General features: G+C 39.3%; 1 protein-coding gene across 9 annotated transcripts in view; it reads left to right on the top strand.

Moving 5' to 3' along the window:
* The window catches only part of GABARAPL1 (GABA type A receptor associated protein like 1), a 304,763-nt gene that overhangs the window by 139,040 nt on the left and 146,360 nt on the right, over positions 1 to 19,363 (top strand). For 6 of the 9 annotated variants that reach the window (XM_070741830.1, XM_070741829.1, XM_070741831.1 and 3 more), the window contains one exon: positions 6,029 to 6,464. In XM_070741830.1, coding sequence (XP_070597931.1) covers positions 6,029 to 6,279 — 251 coding nt within the window. In that variant the 3' untranslated portion in view covers positions 6,280 to 6,464. The other 3 variants (XM_070741835.1, XM_070741832.1, XM_070741834.1) reach the window with 3 other exon arrangements.

Genomic DNA, 19,363 nt, shown 5'->3' with positions numbered 1-19,363 from the left:
CTTGAAATTGATGTTATAGGATCTTCTAAGATGAAAACTACATCATCTGCAAAAGCTTGTAATTTATAAGTCTCTTTTTTAATCTTCAATCCTTTTATTTCCTTATCAGCTCTTATTTTTATCAACAGAGCTTCTAGTGTTAAAATAAATAATAATAATGGAGATATTGGGCAGCCTTGTCTTACTCCTCCTTGTATTGCTATTTTTTCTGTTTGTTCGTTGTTTATTATAATTCTAGCTGATTGTTCTGAATATATAGCATCTATTATATTAAAAAAATTTGTTCCAACCTCCATCCTATTCAATTGTATTTTCATAAAATTCCAATCTACGTTATCAAATGCTTTTTTCGCATCTAAAAATATAAGTGACATTTGTTTTTCTGGATGCTGTTCATAATATTCTAATGTGTTTATTATTATTCTTAAATTGTTTTTTATTTGTCTGCCTGGGAGAAATCCATTCGGTTGCTATGTATCATGTCATTTATAATACTTTTGAACCTATTGGCAAAAATTGATACAAAAATTTTATAATCCACATTTAACAATGAAATTGGTGTATAGTTCTCAATTTTTTCCTTCTCCGTACCTGCTTTATGTATTAAAGTTATTAGGGTTTCTGACCATGTTTTGGGTAATTTACCTTCTATTATTATTTGATTATATGTTTCCAAAATATTTGAAAAAAGTATTTCTATATCTAACTTGTAAAATTCAGCTGGTATCGCATCTGGGCCCATCGCTTTATTATTTTTCTGATTCTTTACAGATTGTCTTAATTCTATTTCTGTAATAGGTTTATTTAATCTTTGCTGTTGTGATTCAGTTAAAACTGGTAGGTCTATATTCCTTAAGTATTCAAAAATCGAATCTTCTTTTATTTCTTCTCTCTTATATAATTTCCTATAAAATTCTGATACTATTTCCTTTTTTCCCTCCATTCTGTGTTTTATTATATCTTTTTAAATAATCTTATTTTCCCTCTCTTTTCTAAGTTTATATGATAACCATCTTCCTGGTTTATTTGCATATTCAAAATATCCCTGTTTTGCTCTTTTTATTTTTTCTGCTATTGATTCTTGCTCTATCAATCTTAATTTATGTTTTATTAATTCTCTCTGATTTTTAACTTTATCATCGTTCTCATCCTTTTGCATTAACAATTCTAATTTTTTCAATTCTTCCTCAAATTTTTGATAATATTCTTTTTTCTCTTTATTTTTTTTGCTATAAAAGAGATTATTAACCCACGTATATTTATTTATTTATTTATTTATTTATTTATTTATTTATTTACTTACTTACTCACTCACTCACTCACTCACTCACTTATTTATTTATTTATTTATTGGATTTGTATGCCGCCCCTCTCCAGAGACTCAAACCTTTGTTGTGTCCCAAAGGTTTTGAAGGGTAGTATCTCTATTTTTATTTATTTAAAAAAACTTCTAGTTCCTTCTCTATCCATTTTTTGTACTCTGGATCTTTTACTATATTTCTATTCATTGACCAATTGTTTATTCTCTTTTTGCCTTTCCAATGTATCAATAAAGGGTTATGGTCTGCCCAACTATTTGTCTTTATTTCTATATCACTGATTTGTTCCATTATATGTACTGGAGCCCTTATGTGAGTTAGAATAAAAAATATATTGTTTTTCTTTTAAATGATATTCTCGCCATATATCTTTTAATAATAATTCTGTGCGCATTTTCCAGAATGTCCCAGGTAAAATTACTTTTTTTCCCTTTTCTTTTCCCTGTATAATCTATTTGATCATCTGAGATTGCATTAAAATCTCCTATTATTATCATATTTTCTATTGATAATTCATTTACTTTTTCATATAATTCTTTATAAAATTGTTTTTGGTTGTCATTTGGTGCATAAATTGAAACAATTTCAAGAGGTTTTGTTTCTAACTCTAATTGTACCATTAAAATCCTGCCTTCGCCGTCATTATATATTTGTTTGGATTCAATTGATTCATCAATATACATTGCAACTCCTCTTTTCTTTTGATTTGCCAGGCTAGTATATAGTTTGCCTAGTTTTGGGTTATTAAGAAAACTTCTTTTTGATTTTTTAATATGAACTTCTTGTAGAATATTTACTTGTGCTTTTTGTTGCTTAAGTTTAGTTAATATTTGATTTCTTTTCTTTGGATTATTTAATCTGTTGACGTTAATTGAAAATTTTTTCAAATCATGAGTCATCTTTATTTGTAGCATTTTTTGGTTTCTTTCGGTTCTCAAAGTCTCGTATCTAAGACTAAAACCTGTGGTTGTTTCTTCTTTACTACCTGTGGTTGTTTCTTCTTTACCCCTTCTCCATCGGTGGCCCCCTTCGCTTCATCTTTGCTCTTAAGTTCAATCTGAAATTGATCAATCTTGTCCAACCCACTTTGTGCAAGAAGGATCTTGCTTGGTCCACACTTTCTATCTTCACTTTCATTCCTTGCCAGGTTAAGGTAAGGCCTTCTGGTACCAACCATCTGAAGACAATATTCTTTTTGATTAAAACACTTGTGAGGAAGTAATATTCTCTTTGACTTTCTCTTACCCTCTTAGGAACTTGCTTCAAAATCGTAATTTCTTTTCCGTTACATTTAAAGATCTGATTTCTTGCCTGTCTCAGTATATCATCTTTAATTATTCTCCTTGCAAACTTGATGTGTACTTCTCTTGGTAAGTTGTGGTGTCTTACATATCCAGTTTGGACTCTGTACACTTCATCTATTTCTCTTATCAATTCTCCTGGATCAGCTTGTAAAATTTCTCCTATCACTTCCGCCATTTTTGCCGATAGATCTTCATCTCTTTCTTCTTCAATATTTTGAAATCTCAGGTCATGTGATGCTGATTGGAGTTCAAGGTTGGTAATTGCTATGTCGAAGCCTCTGCAGACTATGTAATTATGATCTTCGTACTCTTCTACCTTTTGTCCCATATCTTGAATTTTTTCTTCTGTTGCTTTTATTCTTTTTTCACTTTTTTGCAGATTTTGTTGTATGACTTTCATGTTCCCATCCATTTCAGTCATGCTCCCTTTTACTTCTGCTATTTTGGTTTTGAGTTCACCAATCTCTTTTTTAATCTCAGCTTTCAACGTACCCATCTCATTTTTCCTCTCTTTCATCTCTTGCTTCATTTCTTCCAAGTATTTTTTCACTTCTTCTTTGTTAGTTTCAAGTTGAGTTTTTGTCTTCTGCATGAAATCTTGGATGCCTGCTAATGTGCCTTGAATAGACTGAAGGTTTAGTTTTGAAATCCAAAGGTTATGAGGGGGGACCAGGTAGAAAAGGGAGAGAGAATAAAACTTCTAGCACATATTATTTTCCTAATTTAATTAATAAAAAAGAAAAGAAATCAAGAGTAATAGTGAAAAAAGAAGAGAAAAGAAAACTATTAAAATTATTTAATCCAAAAATTTATATATACAATTTTTAAAGAAAAAAAAATAGAGATAAAAATGTAAATATTTTTTTTAAAAACGAAAAACAAAAAAAAAAATCAAGAATCCTAAAATCCAAGTAAGTTCAAATAGTCCAAATATAAAATAGGAAAAAAAAACCTTGAAACTGTTATGCCTTAATATCAATATCCAAAAATGAAAACTCCAAAGTCAATATCAAATATAATATGTATAAAATCCAAATTAGAATAAAAATAAGTCTATTTCTTCTTATTGTCTTAAAAAAAAGAAAAAAGATCCTTGCGCCACTGATGTCTAGTTGAAAAAATAGTCCCTTATATATTTCCTAAACACAAATTCCAAATGAAAATAGAGGATAAAGTAAAAATTCCAAAATTTATTCCAAGTAATTAAAAATTCATTCAAATAAAACAATTTGTAAGTCAATCCATTTAATTTAGTTCATTTGTTCAGTTCATTTTAAATAGTCCAATCTCAATGTTCTTCCAATTTATCTGATTTAATTTATCTAATTACCAATCCAATCGTTTATTGTAGTTTAAAAAATAAAAATAATTATAAAAATATAAGTATCAAAAAACACAATATAGTTTTAAATTTTAGAATTTTTTTTAAAAAAATACGAGATTGTTATACTGTCAAATTTAACAAAAACAAGTAGTTCCGGTCAATTTTCTTCTTAGCATATGGATATCACTTACAGTTAGTTTGCTTTGTTTATATTTCGCCTTTTGGTCTGGGATCTTCTCTTTTCAAGTTATAGACGTTGGAATATCAAAGGATTACCTTGAGGTGCTATCGATCTTTTTCTGCTGATCAGATTCTCCGTAGACTTCTTAATTCTATTATTTAACTTCCTTCTTGTGGCAGCCGCTATGGCCGCGCCCGGGCAGCTGCCTGGGTGCAGTTCTCCACAATCATAGCTGCGGGGCTTTCCCTACCCTCTGGGGCAGTGGCAATCTATCCCGGGGGATCTGGGATACCCCCTGTCCCAGGTTGACCCCTCCGGGTGCCAACAAAACGCAAATCGCGCCCTACAAACGTGAAAAAAGGTGGTGTGAAGACGGAGCTGTGCCTTCGCACACTCGACGCAGTCGAGCTCAGCTGGAAGTCCAGGAATGGCTGTTTCAAAGCCAGCTATGGATCGAAGAGAATGGCCAAGTTGCAGACCCTCTCTGAGGGGTCAGGAGTCCCCCACAAGTGGTGGATGGACAGATGGGATTGTCCTTGGGGAGGCAAAACCCACAGCCACTCCATCTTGTTGGGGTTGAGTCTGAGCCTGTTAACACCCATCCATACCCTAACAGCCTCCAGACACCGGCACATTAGTTCCATTGTTTCATTTAGTGCACACGGGGTGGAAATGTATAACTGAGTATCATCAGCATACTGATGGTAACTCACCCCGTGCCTTTAAAAGAAGATACAATAGCATTCATTTATAAATGAATGAATGAATAAATAAATACCAAAGGGAGGTTTAGAAATTGAAAGTAGGTAGTATTAGATATGTTTAAACAATATAAAACAATGAAAATGAAATGTAATAATATGTCTATTTGTATTAAAATGTATGATACTCAGGTATAACACTATTCACACACTGATATGTATAAATAATGTAAAATAAAAAAATTGATGCAATAAAAATATTTATTCTAGTCTTTTAAAAAAATGCTTTGCATTTTCTGATGTGCTGAATGACTTTCTTTTTGCCGTTTGCAATTCTTAATTGCTTTGTCTGCTCCATCTGTATGCAATAGTTTTATACCTCTTTCAATTCCATTCTTTCATTTTTTAAAATATTTTAAAATGAAACTTTTGGGTTTCATTTTGTAAGAGTCATTTTCATAATATGAGTAAGTCTGAAATAGTATGGTATTAAGCATGATAGTATAATTTTTAAAATATTTTAATATATTTTGCATAGCACATTATCCAGAGATGGGCCTCACAAACTTTAGCAATGGGTTTTCTTCCCAGTTGCTGGGTGAGGGTGGCCATGGTGGGTGTGGCCCAGTCGGCCTCTTGCATCACAATGGGGCATTTTCACCCTCTCCAGGCTTCAGAGGTTTTCCTCAAGCCTCTGGGAGTGTGAAACCTGCCACCCCCAGGCTCTGGAGGCACTCCAGAAGCCCAAAATTGGTCCATTTTCAGCAGGGCCATTTTTTGCCCTCACCGAGCCTCTGGTAGGCCCCTACACTGACCTGGCATCCAAAACGGGCTGCGTGGAGTCTTCTGGGAGGGGCAGGGCAGTGTGGGTGGGGGTTTGCCAAACCACACAGAAACTTCACTAGAGGATTGCCTGAAACCGGGCGAACCCAGAGCAGCCCACCACTGATATTATCTATTTTTTAAAGCTATATGATAATGTAATAGTACTGTGCAGAATTTCAAAAGGTTGGTCTCTTCAACGAAGAATTAAAACTGCTTAATGCAGTGAGCACTTTTTAGATTTCTTTTAATAGTACGGTTTATAGTTAATCACTCAATCAATACATGACAATAATTTCTACCCTTGTACTATTAGCTATAACTGTAGTTGTAATGTTCATTTTAACCTAAATACTCTTGGTAATTTTCCCTTTCAGCCTTCCATTCCATGTTTGGCCCAGCTGCTAGGAAAATACTAGCAGTAGCACATTCTCACAGTGGAGTGCCAGCAATGCATCACCCTGCCCGAACAGAGTCTCCCCCAATTTATGAGGAAGCCATACATATGAATAGATTCACTGTGGCTCGAAGTGGAGAAAGAGTCCCAGATTTGCAGCTGATGTCAGAGGAGAAACGGACAAGAGATACTGAGAAAGAAATCCAGGAAACACATTCCACAGACAGCTAAGTCTCCCAAGTCAGATGATCAGCAAGTCTTCCAAAGAAATCTTCACACAGATATACAGTTACTTTAATTGCTCCTGTTTTACAAGAACCTCATATCATATTTACTAAATCTTCTATTTTTAATACTGTAATTCTAAAAATGTGTAAAATAATAAATAAATTGCATATAACATGCTCATGCACATATACATTTGTTACAGTGATGGGATTCAAAATTTTTACTGCCAGTTCTGGGGGTGTGGCTTGGTGGGTATATGTGGCTTGGTGGGCATAGCTTATTTATTATTTATTTATTTATTGGATTTGTATGCCGCCCCTCTCCGGAGACTCGGGGCGGCTAACAGCAACAATAAAGCAGTGTACAATAGTAGTCTGATGTTAGAAATAATTAAAAGCCCATTAATATAAAAAACCAAACATACATACATACATACCATGCATAGAATTGTAAAGGCCTAGGGGGAAGAGTGCCTCAATTCCCCCATGCCAGATGGCAGAGGTGGGTTTTAAGCAGCTTACAAAAGGCAAGGAGGGTGGGGGCAATTCTAATCTTTGGGGGGAGTTGGTTCCAGAGGGCCGGGGCCGCCACAGAGAAGGCTCTTCCCCTGGGTCCTGCCAAGCGACATTCTTTAGTTGACGGGACCCGGAGAAGATCCACTCTGTGGGACCTAACTGGTCGCTGGGATTCGTGCAGCAGAAGGCGGTCCCTGAGATAATCTCATCCGGTGCCATGAAGGGCTTTATAGGTCATAACCAACACTTTGAATTGTGATCGGAAACTGATCGGCAACCAATGCAGACTGCGGAGTGTTGGTGTAACATGGGCATATTTGGGAAAGCCCATGATTGCTCTCGCAGCTGCATTCTGCACGATCTGAAGTTTCTGAACATTTTTCAAAGGTAGACCCATGTAGAGAGCGTTACAGTAGTCGAGTTTCGAGGTGATGAGGGCATGAGTGACTGTGAGCAGTGACTCCCAGTCCAAGTAGGGTCGCAACTGGTGCACAAGGCGAACCTGGGCAAATGCCCCCCTCGTCACAGCTGAAAGATGTTTCTCTAATGTGAGCTGTGGGTCGAGGAGGACGCCCAAGTTGCGAACCTTCTCTGAGGGGGCCAGTGATTCTCCCCCTAGGGTAATGGATGGACAGATGGAATTGTCCTTGGGAGGTAAGACCCACAGCCACTCCGTCTTGTCTGGGTTGAGCTTGAGTTTGTTGACACTCATCCAGGCCCCAACATCCTCCAGGCACCGGCACATCACTTCCACCGCTTCGTCGGCTGGACATGGGGTGGAGATGTATAACTGGGTATCATCGGCGTATTGATGATACCTTGCCCCATGCCCTTGGATGATCTCACCCAGCAGTTTCATGTTGATATTAAATAGTAGGGGGGAGAGGACCGACCCCTGAGGCACCCCACAAGGGAGAGACCTAGAGGTCGACCTTTGACCCCCCACTAACACCGACTGTGACCAACCAGAGAGGTATGAGGAGAACCACTGAAGAACAGTGCCTCCCACTCCCAACCCCTCCAGCCGGTGCAGAAGGATACCATGGTCGATGGTATCAAAGTGGTAGCTGAGTGTGGCAGGGGAAGGATACTGAAAAATCTCCATTCCTTCCCCATTCCAGGGGAAAGTTACTACAAAATCTCAATTTCTTCAGCTGGGACTCGGGAGGCAGAGAATAGATGGAGATGGGGCCAGTCAGAAGTAGTATTTACCAGTTCTTCAAACTACTCAACATTTCTGCTACCGGTTTTCCAGAACTGATCAGAACCTGCTGAACCCCACCTCCGATTTGTTAACAACATGCACCAAGAAACACATTTGCAGAAATTTAAAACATGTTTCTGAAGGATATATTTTTCTTCTAGATCAGTGGTGTCAAACTTGAGGCCCATGGACTGGATCCGGCCTGTGGGGTGCTGAGATCTGACCCGCAAGGTTACCCTTGAAACAGAGAAGGACTGGTCTGCGATGCCACTGCCAGCGAAAATGGAGCTTACAAGGGACATGGGCAGCACTCCTGAGCTCTGAACGTTACAGGAGGCTATTGCAGCCAAAAATGGAGCTCAGGAGCCTGTTCTTCTGGCAGAGTGCTGGGGTCACCAGAGGTGCCCCCAAAACAAGTGATATTGAACTGGCCACACCCACCCTAGCTACGTCCACCCTGGCCCCTGAAGTTAAATACAACTCTGATGCAGCCCTCGATGTAATCAAGTTTGACACCCCTGTCACAGATCCACAACTTTCATACCTAACAGATATTCGAGAGTGCATAATTTGCTTTCCAAAACAGTTTTAGGGTTATCACAACAGTTCCCATGCAATGTTTTTACTTTCTTCTCTTTCCACAAATAAGTCACAAATAGTGGGCTTCACACAAACACAAACACAAAGATTTGAACTCATATGCTAATTATTTATAATCAGGCTTCTAGTTCTGTTTTCCACTCCTTGAAGTTGGGATCAAATTCTTGTGTGATTGAAATTTTGTATTTGCCAGACCTGGAAGCTATATTGGGCATTGCATCTTCAGGCCTGCCATATTTTGTGCTGTGGGAAACTGGGAGAGAGGGTTGTATGGAGCTGGGAAGATATATACAGTGGTACCTCTACCTAAGAACTTTTCTAGATAAGAACCGGATGTTCCAGATTTTTTTGCCTCTTCTTAAGAACCATTTTCTACTTACCGTATTTTTCGGCATATAAGATGCACCTTTTTACCTCAAAAAGGTGTGTCAAAAACCAGGTACGTCTTATACACTGAATGCTGGGTGGCGGTCAGCAGCGGGGGTGGCTATCCCTGAGGCTGCCTGGCAGCCTGGCAGCTGGAGTGGGTGGCTTGGCCCTGGGGATGAGTGGAGCATGTGCAGCAGCTTCGGAGCAGCAGTGGCAGCTCTCCCGAACCACCTGGCAGCTGGAGGCCGGCAGCTCAGCCTGGGGGATGACTGGGGCACGTGCAGCAGTTTCAGAGCAGTGGCGGTGGCTGTCCCCAAGCTGCCTGGTGGCTGGAGGCCGGCGGCTTGGTCCTGGGGATGAGTGGGGCACATGGCAGCAGCTTTGGAGCAGGTGGCAGCGGGAAAGTTGCCTCGGCTCGGGAATTCCGCAGCTGGTGCCCTCTGCTTAGAACGCCTTCGCCAACCGCTGCGCCCTCCCAAAGGTGCCCCTAAAGGTGGAAGATTGGGGTGGGGGCTGATGGAGCCAAGCCCCATCCTGCCAGATGATCAAAGCCCCCTGCGGGCTCCTCTGCCAGCTGGATGTGTTGAGGGGACGCCTGCCTGCTTCTCTAAAGCTGCTGATGCACGCCCTGCCTCCCCTGCCCAGTGGCGGGCATTTATCCCAGGGTCCCTGCCAGCACCGTTCCCAGTTCAGATGCCCGCCTTGGAAGCCCAGGATCCACGTACAAGCTGGAAAACTATTCCCCCTCAGGAGCAGCCTTGGCACGCAGCCCTCTAGCCTGGGAGCTGCCTTTCCGGAGGACTGAGCTTCTCCGGCACGAGCAGATGGAAGGAGACAGCTTACTTTGCCCAGCGAGGTAAAAAGGCAAGGTGGTGCCGGAGGAGGATGAGGAGGAAGAGCTGTGGCCATAGCCACAGGTTACTCTCTCTTTACTTGCCAGACTGGCCTGGGATCTCTGCTGATCCCTGGAGCTGTGTCCCATTTTATTTCCCTGAAGTTTTGGGGCGGGGCGGGGAGCCATTATTTCTCTGTAACCCTCCCCCCTCCCCACTTTCTTGTCCTTTTTGGGAAACGTTTTCATGTGGGGGGGGGGGGAAAGTGAGCTACACACACAGAACAATGTTTACCAACCTCGGCAAGCGGCATGTGTGTGTGTGTGTGTGTGTGTGTGTAGCTCACTTTTCCTCCTGCATGGAAAAGTTTCCAATGAGGGGCAAGAAAATAGAGGGGGGCGGAGGGTTGCAGAGAAATAATAGTTCCCCTCCCCATCCCCAAACTTCGGGGAAATAAAATGCCTGCCTGATCCAACGAAGATGCAAAGAGAAACTCTCAAAAGATCTTTTGTTTTCTTTGTGGCACCCTTCTCACCTGGAAAAGGGCAGCGCTGCAGCCAAAACTCAACCTTCGAGGAAGTTCAGTATGCAAAACGGAGGGGGGGAAAGGCAGCATTTTTTCTTTTTTTTTAAATACTTTATTAATTTTCGTAAAAATGACAAACAGACATACATACATTTAACATAAAGTTGGGGTTACAATTACCCCACTTATCTTAGAAGTCTACTTTAATACAGAAAAAGAATGTACTAATAATTCATAAAATCAACATACTAATTTAAATGAAAAGAAGAATTTTGTTTTATATAATTCAAATGTTATAACAAGAAAATAAAAAGAGAAAAAAATTGTTCTAATATATTTAAACATTTCCATATCATTTAAATTTTATTTTTATTTTTGTTTATCCATTTGTTCCAAATAATATAAAATTCTGATTCTTCTTGATTGTTCAACCGTCTTGTCATCATATCCATTTCTGCACAATCTAAGATTTTCTTTATTACCTCATCTTCCTTGGGAGTATCTTCTCCCTTCCAGTTTTGTGCGTAAACTATCCTGGCCGCTGTCAAAATATGAATAATTAAATTTAAAAAAACTTTCTTATATTTCTGATTTGTTATACCTAATAAATAAAATTCTGGTTTTTTTTCTATATCCTGTAGTGTAATTTCTTTAATCCATTTTTCTATCATTTTCCAATATAACTTAGCTTTATGACAAGCCCCGAGTCTATGGAGAAGGGCGGCATACAACTCTAATTAATAAATAATAAATGAATAAACAAGTCCACCATTGGTGATAATAAGAACCTATTTCTTGTTTGCATTTCCAACACTTTGGGGACATATTGGGGAACATCTTGGCAATTCTATTTGGTAGGAGATGCCACCTATAAAACATCTTAATTTGATTTTCTTTTAATTAAACTGATTTTGTCATTTTCCAATTTGATATCCAAACTTTCTCCCAAGTTTCTAAATCAATTTCTCTACCTATATTTTTGCACCAACTTATCATATTATCTTTTAAAGTCAAATCTATATTTTTATATCCAATCATGTATTTATATGCTTTCCCTATTAATTTACTTTGCTTTGTAGTTAACAGGTTACCTAAGAAGTTTTTACTCTTCTTAAATATGTACATTTTAATGTCTCTTTGAAATTTTACCATCCATTATAATCTCATTAAAGGTTTCTAACATATTATTCATTGTGACATTGCTTTCTATTTTATACCATTCCGCCGGTATGGCATCAGGCCCAGTAGCTTTATTATTTTTTTGATTTTTAAGAGTTGTTTGTAGTTCCATTATTGTAATTGGACTGTCTAACCTTATCTGTTGTTCTTCTAATAATTGAGGTAAATCTAAACTAAAGAATCTAAGTATTTGAAGATCTCATCTTCTATTTCCTCTTTTTTATATAATTCTTTATAAAATTCTTGTACTATTTTTGCTTTTTTGTCAGTCTTATATTTTATCATACCTTTATTATCTACTAGTTTTTAAATTATTTTTGATTGTCTATATTTTCTTAGTTTATATTCAAGCCATCTTCCTGGTTTATTAGCATGTTCAAAATATTGCTGTTTGGCTCTTTTAATTTTCTCAGCTATTTGATTTTGCTCTATAAGCTTTCTTTTATGCTTAACTAGTTCCATTTTCTTAGCAGTGTAAGAGATCGTTAAAGCTCTAATGTATGCCTTAGCAGTGTCCCATAAGTTTTGAAGAGAAGTTTCTGAAATTTTGTTAATTTTAATTTTTAATTTTTCCTTGGTTGAATCAAAATCCAAGTTAAAAGTAAGTTGAAAATAAATCAGTTTTCAATGTTCAAATTTCATTTAATAATATAAGTCCAATTTTAAATCACTAAAATGTCCTTATTTATTTCCCAAAGAAAAAGGAAAGAACAGGTTTTAATCCAATAAGTCCATTGTAAAATCCAAATAGTTCAAATAGTATTCTGAATTTAAAAGACAGGTATATCTTAATTGACAAGATTTTTCCCAAAAGAAAACAAGAAAAAAAAATTCAAAAATTAATCCAAATAGAATATGATATTTTTAAAAAAGGAAAAATATGATATTGAAAAAAAAGGAAAAATAGTAGAAACGGAAAATTCAGTAAGGTCAGATCAAATCAATGTCTTAGTTCTTAGTTCTTGTGAAATATTAATCCTCCATCTTGCATATTTTTTTACTGTATTCCAAGTTGCAAATATATCACGCACAGTCCATTTCCAAAACAAATTGAAGAAAGAAGGATACCAGATGATTTAAATTTAAAATTCAATTTAAACAGTTCTTATTCCCTCGGTTTCAATATGATAACCTTCCAGGAATAAGTTTAAATAAATTTAAAAAGATTTGGGCTAATATTCTGTTTGCCGTCTCTGTAATTATGTGAGCTGAGGCCGCTTCCGCTTGTTAAAGTCTACTCACGCTGGCAGGAATTCTTTTTTTCTTTCAAATTCTTCTTCGCCTTATTTTGCTTATTAGATCTATATATAGATTTATTTGTGGGGAAGATGATCACTTTACCTTCAATCTTCGTTCTTCTCAGATTTCTTTATTTCGGAACGCTCTTTGAGACTTCTCCAGTTTTTCCTTTGTTCTTCCTTTGCGTGGAGAAACCGCTATTGCCGAGGGCCGGTGGAGTCCGGCCCCCGGATCTTTGCGCCTGATGCTGCAGGGCAATCCTGCACCTGGGGGTAGCGGCGAATACCCCCTCTGATGCACAGAGACCCCCTGTTCTTGATCGGGCTCTCTGGGTCAGATCGTACCGCAAATTTGCGACCACCAGGGCAAAAACGGAGGTTTGGGAACGGAGCTCTGTCTCCAGCTTCCTGACGTGGCTCACAGCCACCGGAAGTCTCCCTTATGCACAGTGTTTTATCTGGAAAAGAGAATCCCTCTACCAGTACAGAGGGCAGCATAGGAAAACTTGTCCCCATTAATTTAGCTTTACTTCTGGCAACCAATTACAGTGGTACCTCTACTTAAGAATGCCTCTACTTAAAAAACTTTTCTAGATAAGAACCAGGTGTTCAAGATTTTTTTTGCCTCTTCTTAAGAACCATTTTCTACTTAAGAACCCAAGCCCGGAAAAAATTTGCAGGAAATTTGAGAGTGGCATGAAGGCCTGGCCAGTTTCCTGCTATTCCCCCTTTAATCCTGGCCATTTCAGGCTTTTTTGGGCTGCCAGAGGAGCCTTTCAGTGGTGCTTAAGGAGGCTGTGGCAGTTCAGAGTGAACAAAGCATTTTCCTTTCTCTGGTCGTTTGGAGAGGGAATAAACCTCTGCCAGCGTCCAGAGAAAAGAAAAGCTCCCTTCGCTCTGGGCAGCAACTGTCCTCCTCCTTTTCTTCCTCCACCCCCTCCCACCCAAATTCCAAGCTTTTATTTCTTTCCTAATGGGTTTGTTTTACATTGATTCCTATGGGAAAAATTGCTTCTACTTACAAACTTTTCTATTTAAGAACCTGGTCATGGAATGAATGACCAGGTTCTTCTTAAGTAGAGGTACCACTGTACTGGATTTCTGGGTTAAAACCAGATTATAAATACAGTGGTACCTCTACCTAAGAACGCCTCTACTTACAAACCTTTATAGATAAGAACCAGATGTTCAAGATTTTTTTGCCTCTTCTCAAGAACCATTTTCCACTTACAAACCCGAGCCTCCGAAAACTGTAACCACAAAAGGTAGGGAGAAGCCTCTGTGGGGCCTCTCTAGGAATCTCCTGGAAGGAAACAGGGCTGGAAAAGGCAGGGAGAGACCTCTATGGGGCCTCTCTAGGAATCTCCTGGAAGGAAACAGGGCCTTCACCGTTCTTGTGGTTTCCCCAATCACACGCATTATTTACTTTTACTTTGATTCCTACTTCCTACCTACTTAAAATTGCTTCTACTTACAAACTTTTCTACTTAAGAACCTAGTCAGGGAAATAGAGGTACCACTGTACTGAGGAAGATAATATTGACTATTGGTAATTACGTGCACATTAGAACAGGCAGTCAGGCTGATAAGTAGCAGGGAGTGGAGTTTCTTAGGAATGGTGTCCCAGATTGTTGAAATTGCCAAGCTAAAGCAAATCCTATAAACCGAGTAATTCATACTGCTCTTTGAATTAGGAAAAAGGTGGCATGCATGATATAATGTGGCTTGAAATATTAATTTGAATCTATTCATTGATTTGTAATTAGTTTATATTTAATAGTATGTTTAGGACATAATCTAAAGTCAGAACGAGTAAATAAATAACTTCTTGATTCGGTCTTATATTGCATTTTTATTCGAGTCAACATTTTCTATTTTCTTTCTATTATTCCTAAGAAACGCAGAACGATTTGTAAAGTTCTTTAAAAAAGAGTAATCTCAATGTTGCAAAGATTTCGTCACTAACGGCACTGTTCCATTAATCGTCTAGAAACTAGCTTTCTGAACAAAGATCTCAAATATGTCGCTTTTTGTCTTTCCCCACAAGCTGAAATGGTGCAGTCTACGAAACAGGCAGAAGCTGATTTTATCCAGTGACGTCACAATTCATGTCGTGCTTATTGTGTATCCTTTGATCAGCTGATCTAGAAGCAAGCGAATCATCCCAAAGTTGCAGTTCTCGGCAGCTGCGTTTTCTCATCGCGATATATAAGAGCGTTGGAACGATCGATTAAGGAGACTGGGATAAGTAAAGACGTTTTCAGTATTTGCTCAAGCCATGAAATTCCAGTACAAGGAAGACCATCCTTTTGAATACAGAAAAAAAGAAGGAGAAAAAATCCGAAAGAAATACCCTGATCGAGTTCCTGTGAGTAGGGAGGCGTAAAAATCGCACTTTTGTCAATAGAATGAATAGACCTTTGAGTTAGTATTATGCGCCTTATTAGTATGGGTGTTGAATCTTGTTGCCTGATTTTTTTTTCAGGCGATAGGATCACCTCTTGATTCTTTCAACCAGTTAATATTGTGATACTGTAGTTGAGATAGAGACTGGTGTGTCTGTCTCTCTGTGTATTTTTTCTTGTTTTTCTTTATTAAAAAATAAAGGTATGTGTGTATATATGTGTGTATACATATACACATAACATTTTATGTGGGTTGTTTATATCATCTCTCTTTCTCTTTATCTCAGCTACACAGTATCACAATATTAACAGGTTGATAGGATCAAGAGGTGCCTATTGTCTGGAAAAAAATTCAGACAAGGTATATATGTGTGCGTTTGTACACACACAAACACACCCCTCCCTTTTTCATGTCTCTTCCTGATTTTTTTTTAATGATTTGTCCTATATGCTGCTTAGGAGTTTAGTTGCCTCATTCCAGTATCTTCCCTAGAAAAAAATGCAAGTAGAAGGATCACTGTAATGTCAGTAAAATAACTATCAGAGCAAAATTTAAATATCTAATTATCCATCTCAATTGATTAGATGAATCATATCCTTATTTTTCTTTGTGGTCCTGGGATATTTTTGGTCCTTTTGTTTCAGAGATTTAGATTATGGTCTGTAGTACTACTTGGCAGTAAATTGCAGTGATATCAATGGGGCTAACTTCCAAATAAAGCTGTTCATAAGCCACCATTCTCCACCCACTAATGCAGCCTCATTCAAAATACTTGTTTATAGAGTGGTCAAGACAGTATTTGACCATACAGTCACCAGGAGTCACCCAACCAATATCACCTTATTAACTAAGGAAGTTTTCAGTTGGAATTTAATTATAATACATGTATTATTTTTGCTTGATAATATCACATGATTTTCTAATGATAGTTCCTTATTTATGTTGCAATTTTTAAAATAAAATGTATTATTTTTGGTTGCTGAATGGTCAATTAAAATAATTAATATAAATCTGTCCAAGCACTATCAAAAACTGTTCTTCTTCTGGTTTACCAGTAACCTTTTCAGCATGTTGAGACTTATCTTGATACTACATTGGCCAGTACCTTTTTAAAAAAAACAACTGTGACATGATTAATAGAACTGTGAATGTCATCTCTATGGTATATAGGCAGCTGGGTTTTCCAATCTTGTGAATTTTTTCAGGCATTTTTCTCCTACTAAATTGTAAAAAAAACAACAACAGTGTCAGCATTCTCTAGATTTCTGCTAAGATTTTTCCTGTATAAGAGAAAAATCCAATGTTTGAACCAGACAAATTGCAATAATATGTAACTGGAGCTGAGCTAATAAGCAATACTATGTCAACTTAATGTACAGGTCTTATAGTTGAATATGAACTACCGTGGTACCTCATGATACGAACCCCTCATCTTACGAACAACCCGAGATACGAACCCGGGGTTCAGAAAATTTTTGCCTCTTCTTATGAACTTTTTTCTTCTTACGAACCCGCTGCCGCTGAGAAGCCCTGCCGCCCGGCTGTCACTTTTTGAAACAGCCGGGGGGGCTTCCTCCTGAACCCGAATGCCAAACCCGAACTTCCGGGTTTGGCGTTCGGGACGCCTCCGAGAAGCCCCCCGGCTGTTTTAAAAGGTGACAGCTGGGCAGCGGGGCTTCCCAGTGGCTTCCCGAACTTTTGCCGAACTTCCGGGTTCGGCATTCAGGAGGCCGCTGGGAAGCCCCGCCGCCCGGCTGTCACCTTTTAAAACAGCCGGGGGGCTTCTCAGCGGCCTCCCGAACGCCGAACCCGGAAGTTCGGCAAAAGTTCGGGTTCAGGAGGCTGCTGGGAAGCCCCCGGGCTGTTTTAAAGGGTGACAGCCGGGCGGCGGGGCTTCCCAGTGGCTTCCCGAACTTTTGCCGAACTTCCGGGTTCGGCGTTCGGGAGGCCGCTGGGAAGCCCCGCCGCCCGGCTGTCACCTTTTAAAACAGCCGGGGGGCTTCTCAGCGGCCTCCCGAACGCCGAACCCGGAAGTTCGGCAAAAGTTCGGGTTCAGGAGGCTGCTGGGAAGCCCCCGGGCTGTTTTAAAAGGTGACAGCCGGGCGGCGGGGCTTCCCAGTGGCTTCCCGAACTTTTGCCGAACTTCCGGGTTCGGCGTTCGGGAGGCCGCTGGGAAGCCCCGCCGCCCGGCTGTCACCTTTTAAAACAGCCGGGGGGATTCTCAGCGGCCTCCCGAACGCCAAACCCGGAAGTTCGGGTTTGGCGTTCGGGTTCAGGAGGCTGCTGGGAAGCACCCCCGGCTGTTTCAAAAGGTGACAGCCGGGCGGCGGTGTTTTTTTGCGTTTTTTCCCCGTTGCACGGATTAATTGATTTTACATTGTTTCCTATGGGAAACGATGTTTCGTCTTACGAACTTTTCATCTTACGAACCTCCCCCTGGAACCAATTAGGTTCGTAAGACGAGGTATTACTGTATATTGTAAATGTGCAATATTGACCAGGAAGATCAGGAAAAGAAATAACACAACAGAAAACAATGTTGAGACTTTTATTTATTTAGCATATTGCACATGTTAGCCAGGGATCACTGAGATGGTTGTCTGCCTCTGTGAAATGATTTTTTGGGGGTGGCATTATCTTTACCCATGGGATGCCAGAATGCTGGTAGGCAATCGGGGCAGACTCCTATCTTGTCCAACTGTGGTTTATTCGCTCACAGGAATTGAGTCACTGAGTTGCCAACCTTAGCAGCATGCAGACCCAGTGAGTCTGCATGCCGCTAAACCACCATAACTCCATTTTGAGACCCCATTTTGAGGCCTCATTTTGAAAGTGAAATAGGTTGAGGTCTTCAAGAATGCAGCCATTTGTTTAGTGACCATGGGACAGAAAAAAATGGACTTATGATCAATATTCTCACTTACAAAATATCCCATAGTCATACATTCAAAATTTGGGTGCTTGGCTACTGATATGTATTTATGGCAATATACAGGTAGTCCTCAAATTATGACCACAATTGAGCCTAAAATTTCTGTTTGCTAATCAAGATAGCTGTTAACTGAATTTTGGGCCATTTTATGATTTTTTGCAACAATTGAGTAAATCACTGTAATTGTTAAGTTAGTAACATGGTTGTTAAGTGACTATGGCTTCTCCATTGACTTCATTTGTCAGAAAATTGAATTTTTTTTATTATTGTCAAAGACAAAACAAGACATACATACATGAAGAAAAAACAACAAATTGCAGCATCGCAAAAACACGGAAGTCCTCGAAACCCCACCTCCGGACTTCCGTGTTTTTGCAATGCTGTGATTTTGCTGAGGCTCCCCTCACCCGTTTTTGCGCTGCTGGGATTTTCCTGTTGGGATTCCCCTGCAGCATCACAAAAACATGGAGGTGGGGTTTCCAATGGAGGGAAACCTCGGGGGAATCCCAGCAGTGCAAAAACGGGCACTTTGCTGGCAACGGAAGTCCGGAGGTGGGGTTTCCCAGCGGCGGCGGCTTGGGTTCGTAAGGTGAAAATAGTTCAGAAGAAGAGGCAAAAAAGGTTCATATGACAAGGGGTTCGTAAGACGAGGTATCACTATACTAACTTTTCCTACAGTTGCCAGATTAAGGTTCATCCCTCGTCCCCACAACCACAAGTTCATCAGAAGGGCCACTCCGGTTCTCTCAACATCCACGATCCTCCCCTGTACTTCCGGCTGGTGCTGAACAAAGGATGACCTTGAATCACAGGAAATAATTTGTTGTGGCTAGTATCTTTCCCTCCCAAATTCCCACAGTACTTTTCTACATGTGGCAGGCCAAGGTCTCTAACTCAAAATGATGGCTTCAGCCTGACAGCATCACAGAAGAAATACCTGAGAACAAATCCTATCTCTTTCTCAGGACCACTGTTTCCACAATATCTTCGCACCTGTGGATTGGCTCATTCAACATCAAACTGAGAGGAGGGGCTTCTAAGCACTTTATCTTAATGGAATTGCATGAAAGGAACTCAGACCCTGCTTTGCATTGTCACTTCCTTTCAATAAAAGTTTCCTTTTGAAATGCTAAAGTTTTGAGAACCCACACTTTCTTAAACAGAAGAGAGAGGCAGTATCTTACAATCCTCAACTTATGACCACAATTGAGCTTAAATTTTACGTTGCTAAGTGAAAACTTTGTTGATAATTTTTCCTAATTTCATTACTTTTTTTCTTTCCTAC

Source organism: Erythrolamprus reginae, chromosome 2 (assembly GCF_031021105.1).
Source record: "Erythrolamprus reginae isolate rEryReg1 chromosome 2, rEryReg1.hap1, whole genome shotgun sequence".
In the NCBI taxonomy this organism is placed as follows: Eukaryota; Metazoa; Chordata; class Lepidosauria; order Squamata; family Dipsadidae; genus Erythrolamprus; species Erythrolamprus reginae.
The sequence above is the reverse complement of the archived record's forward strand: the minus strand, read 5'-3'. Positions and strand labels throughout refer to the sequence as shown.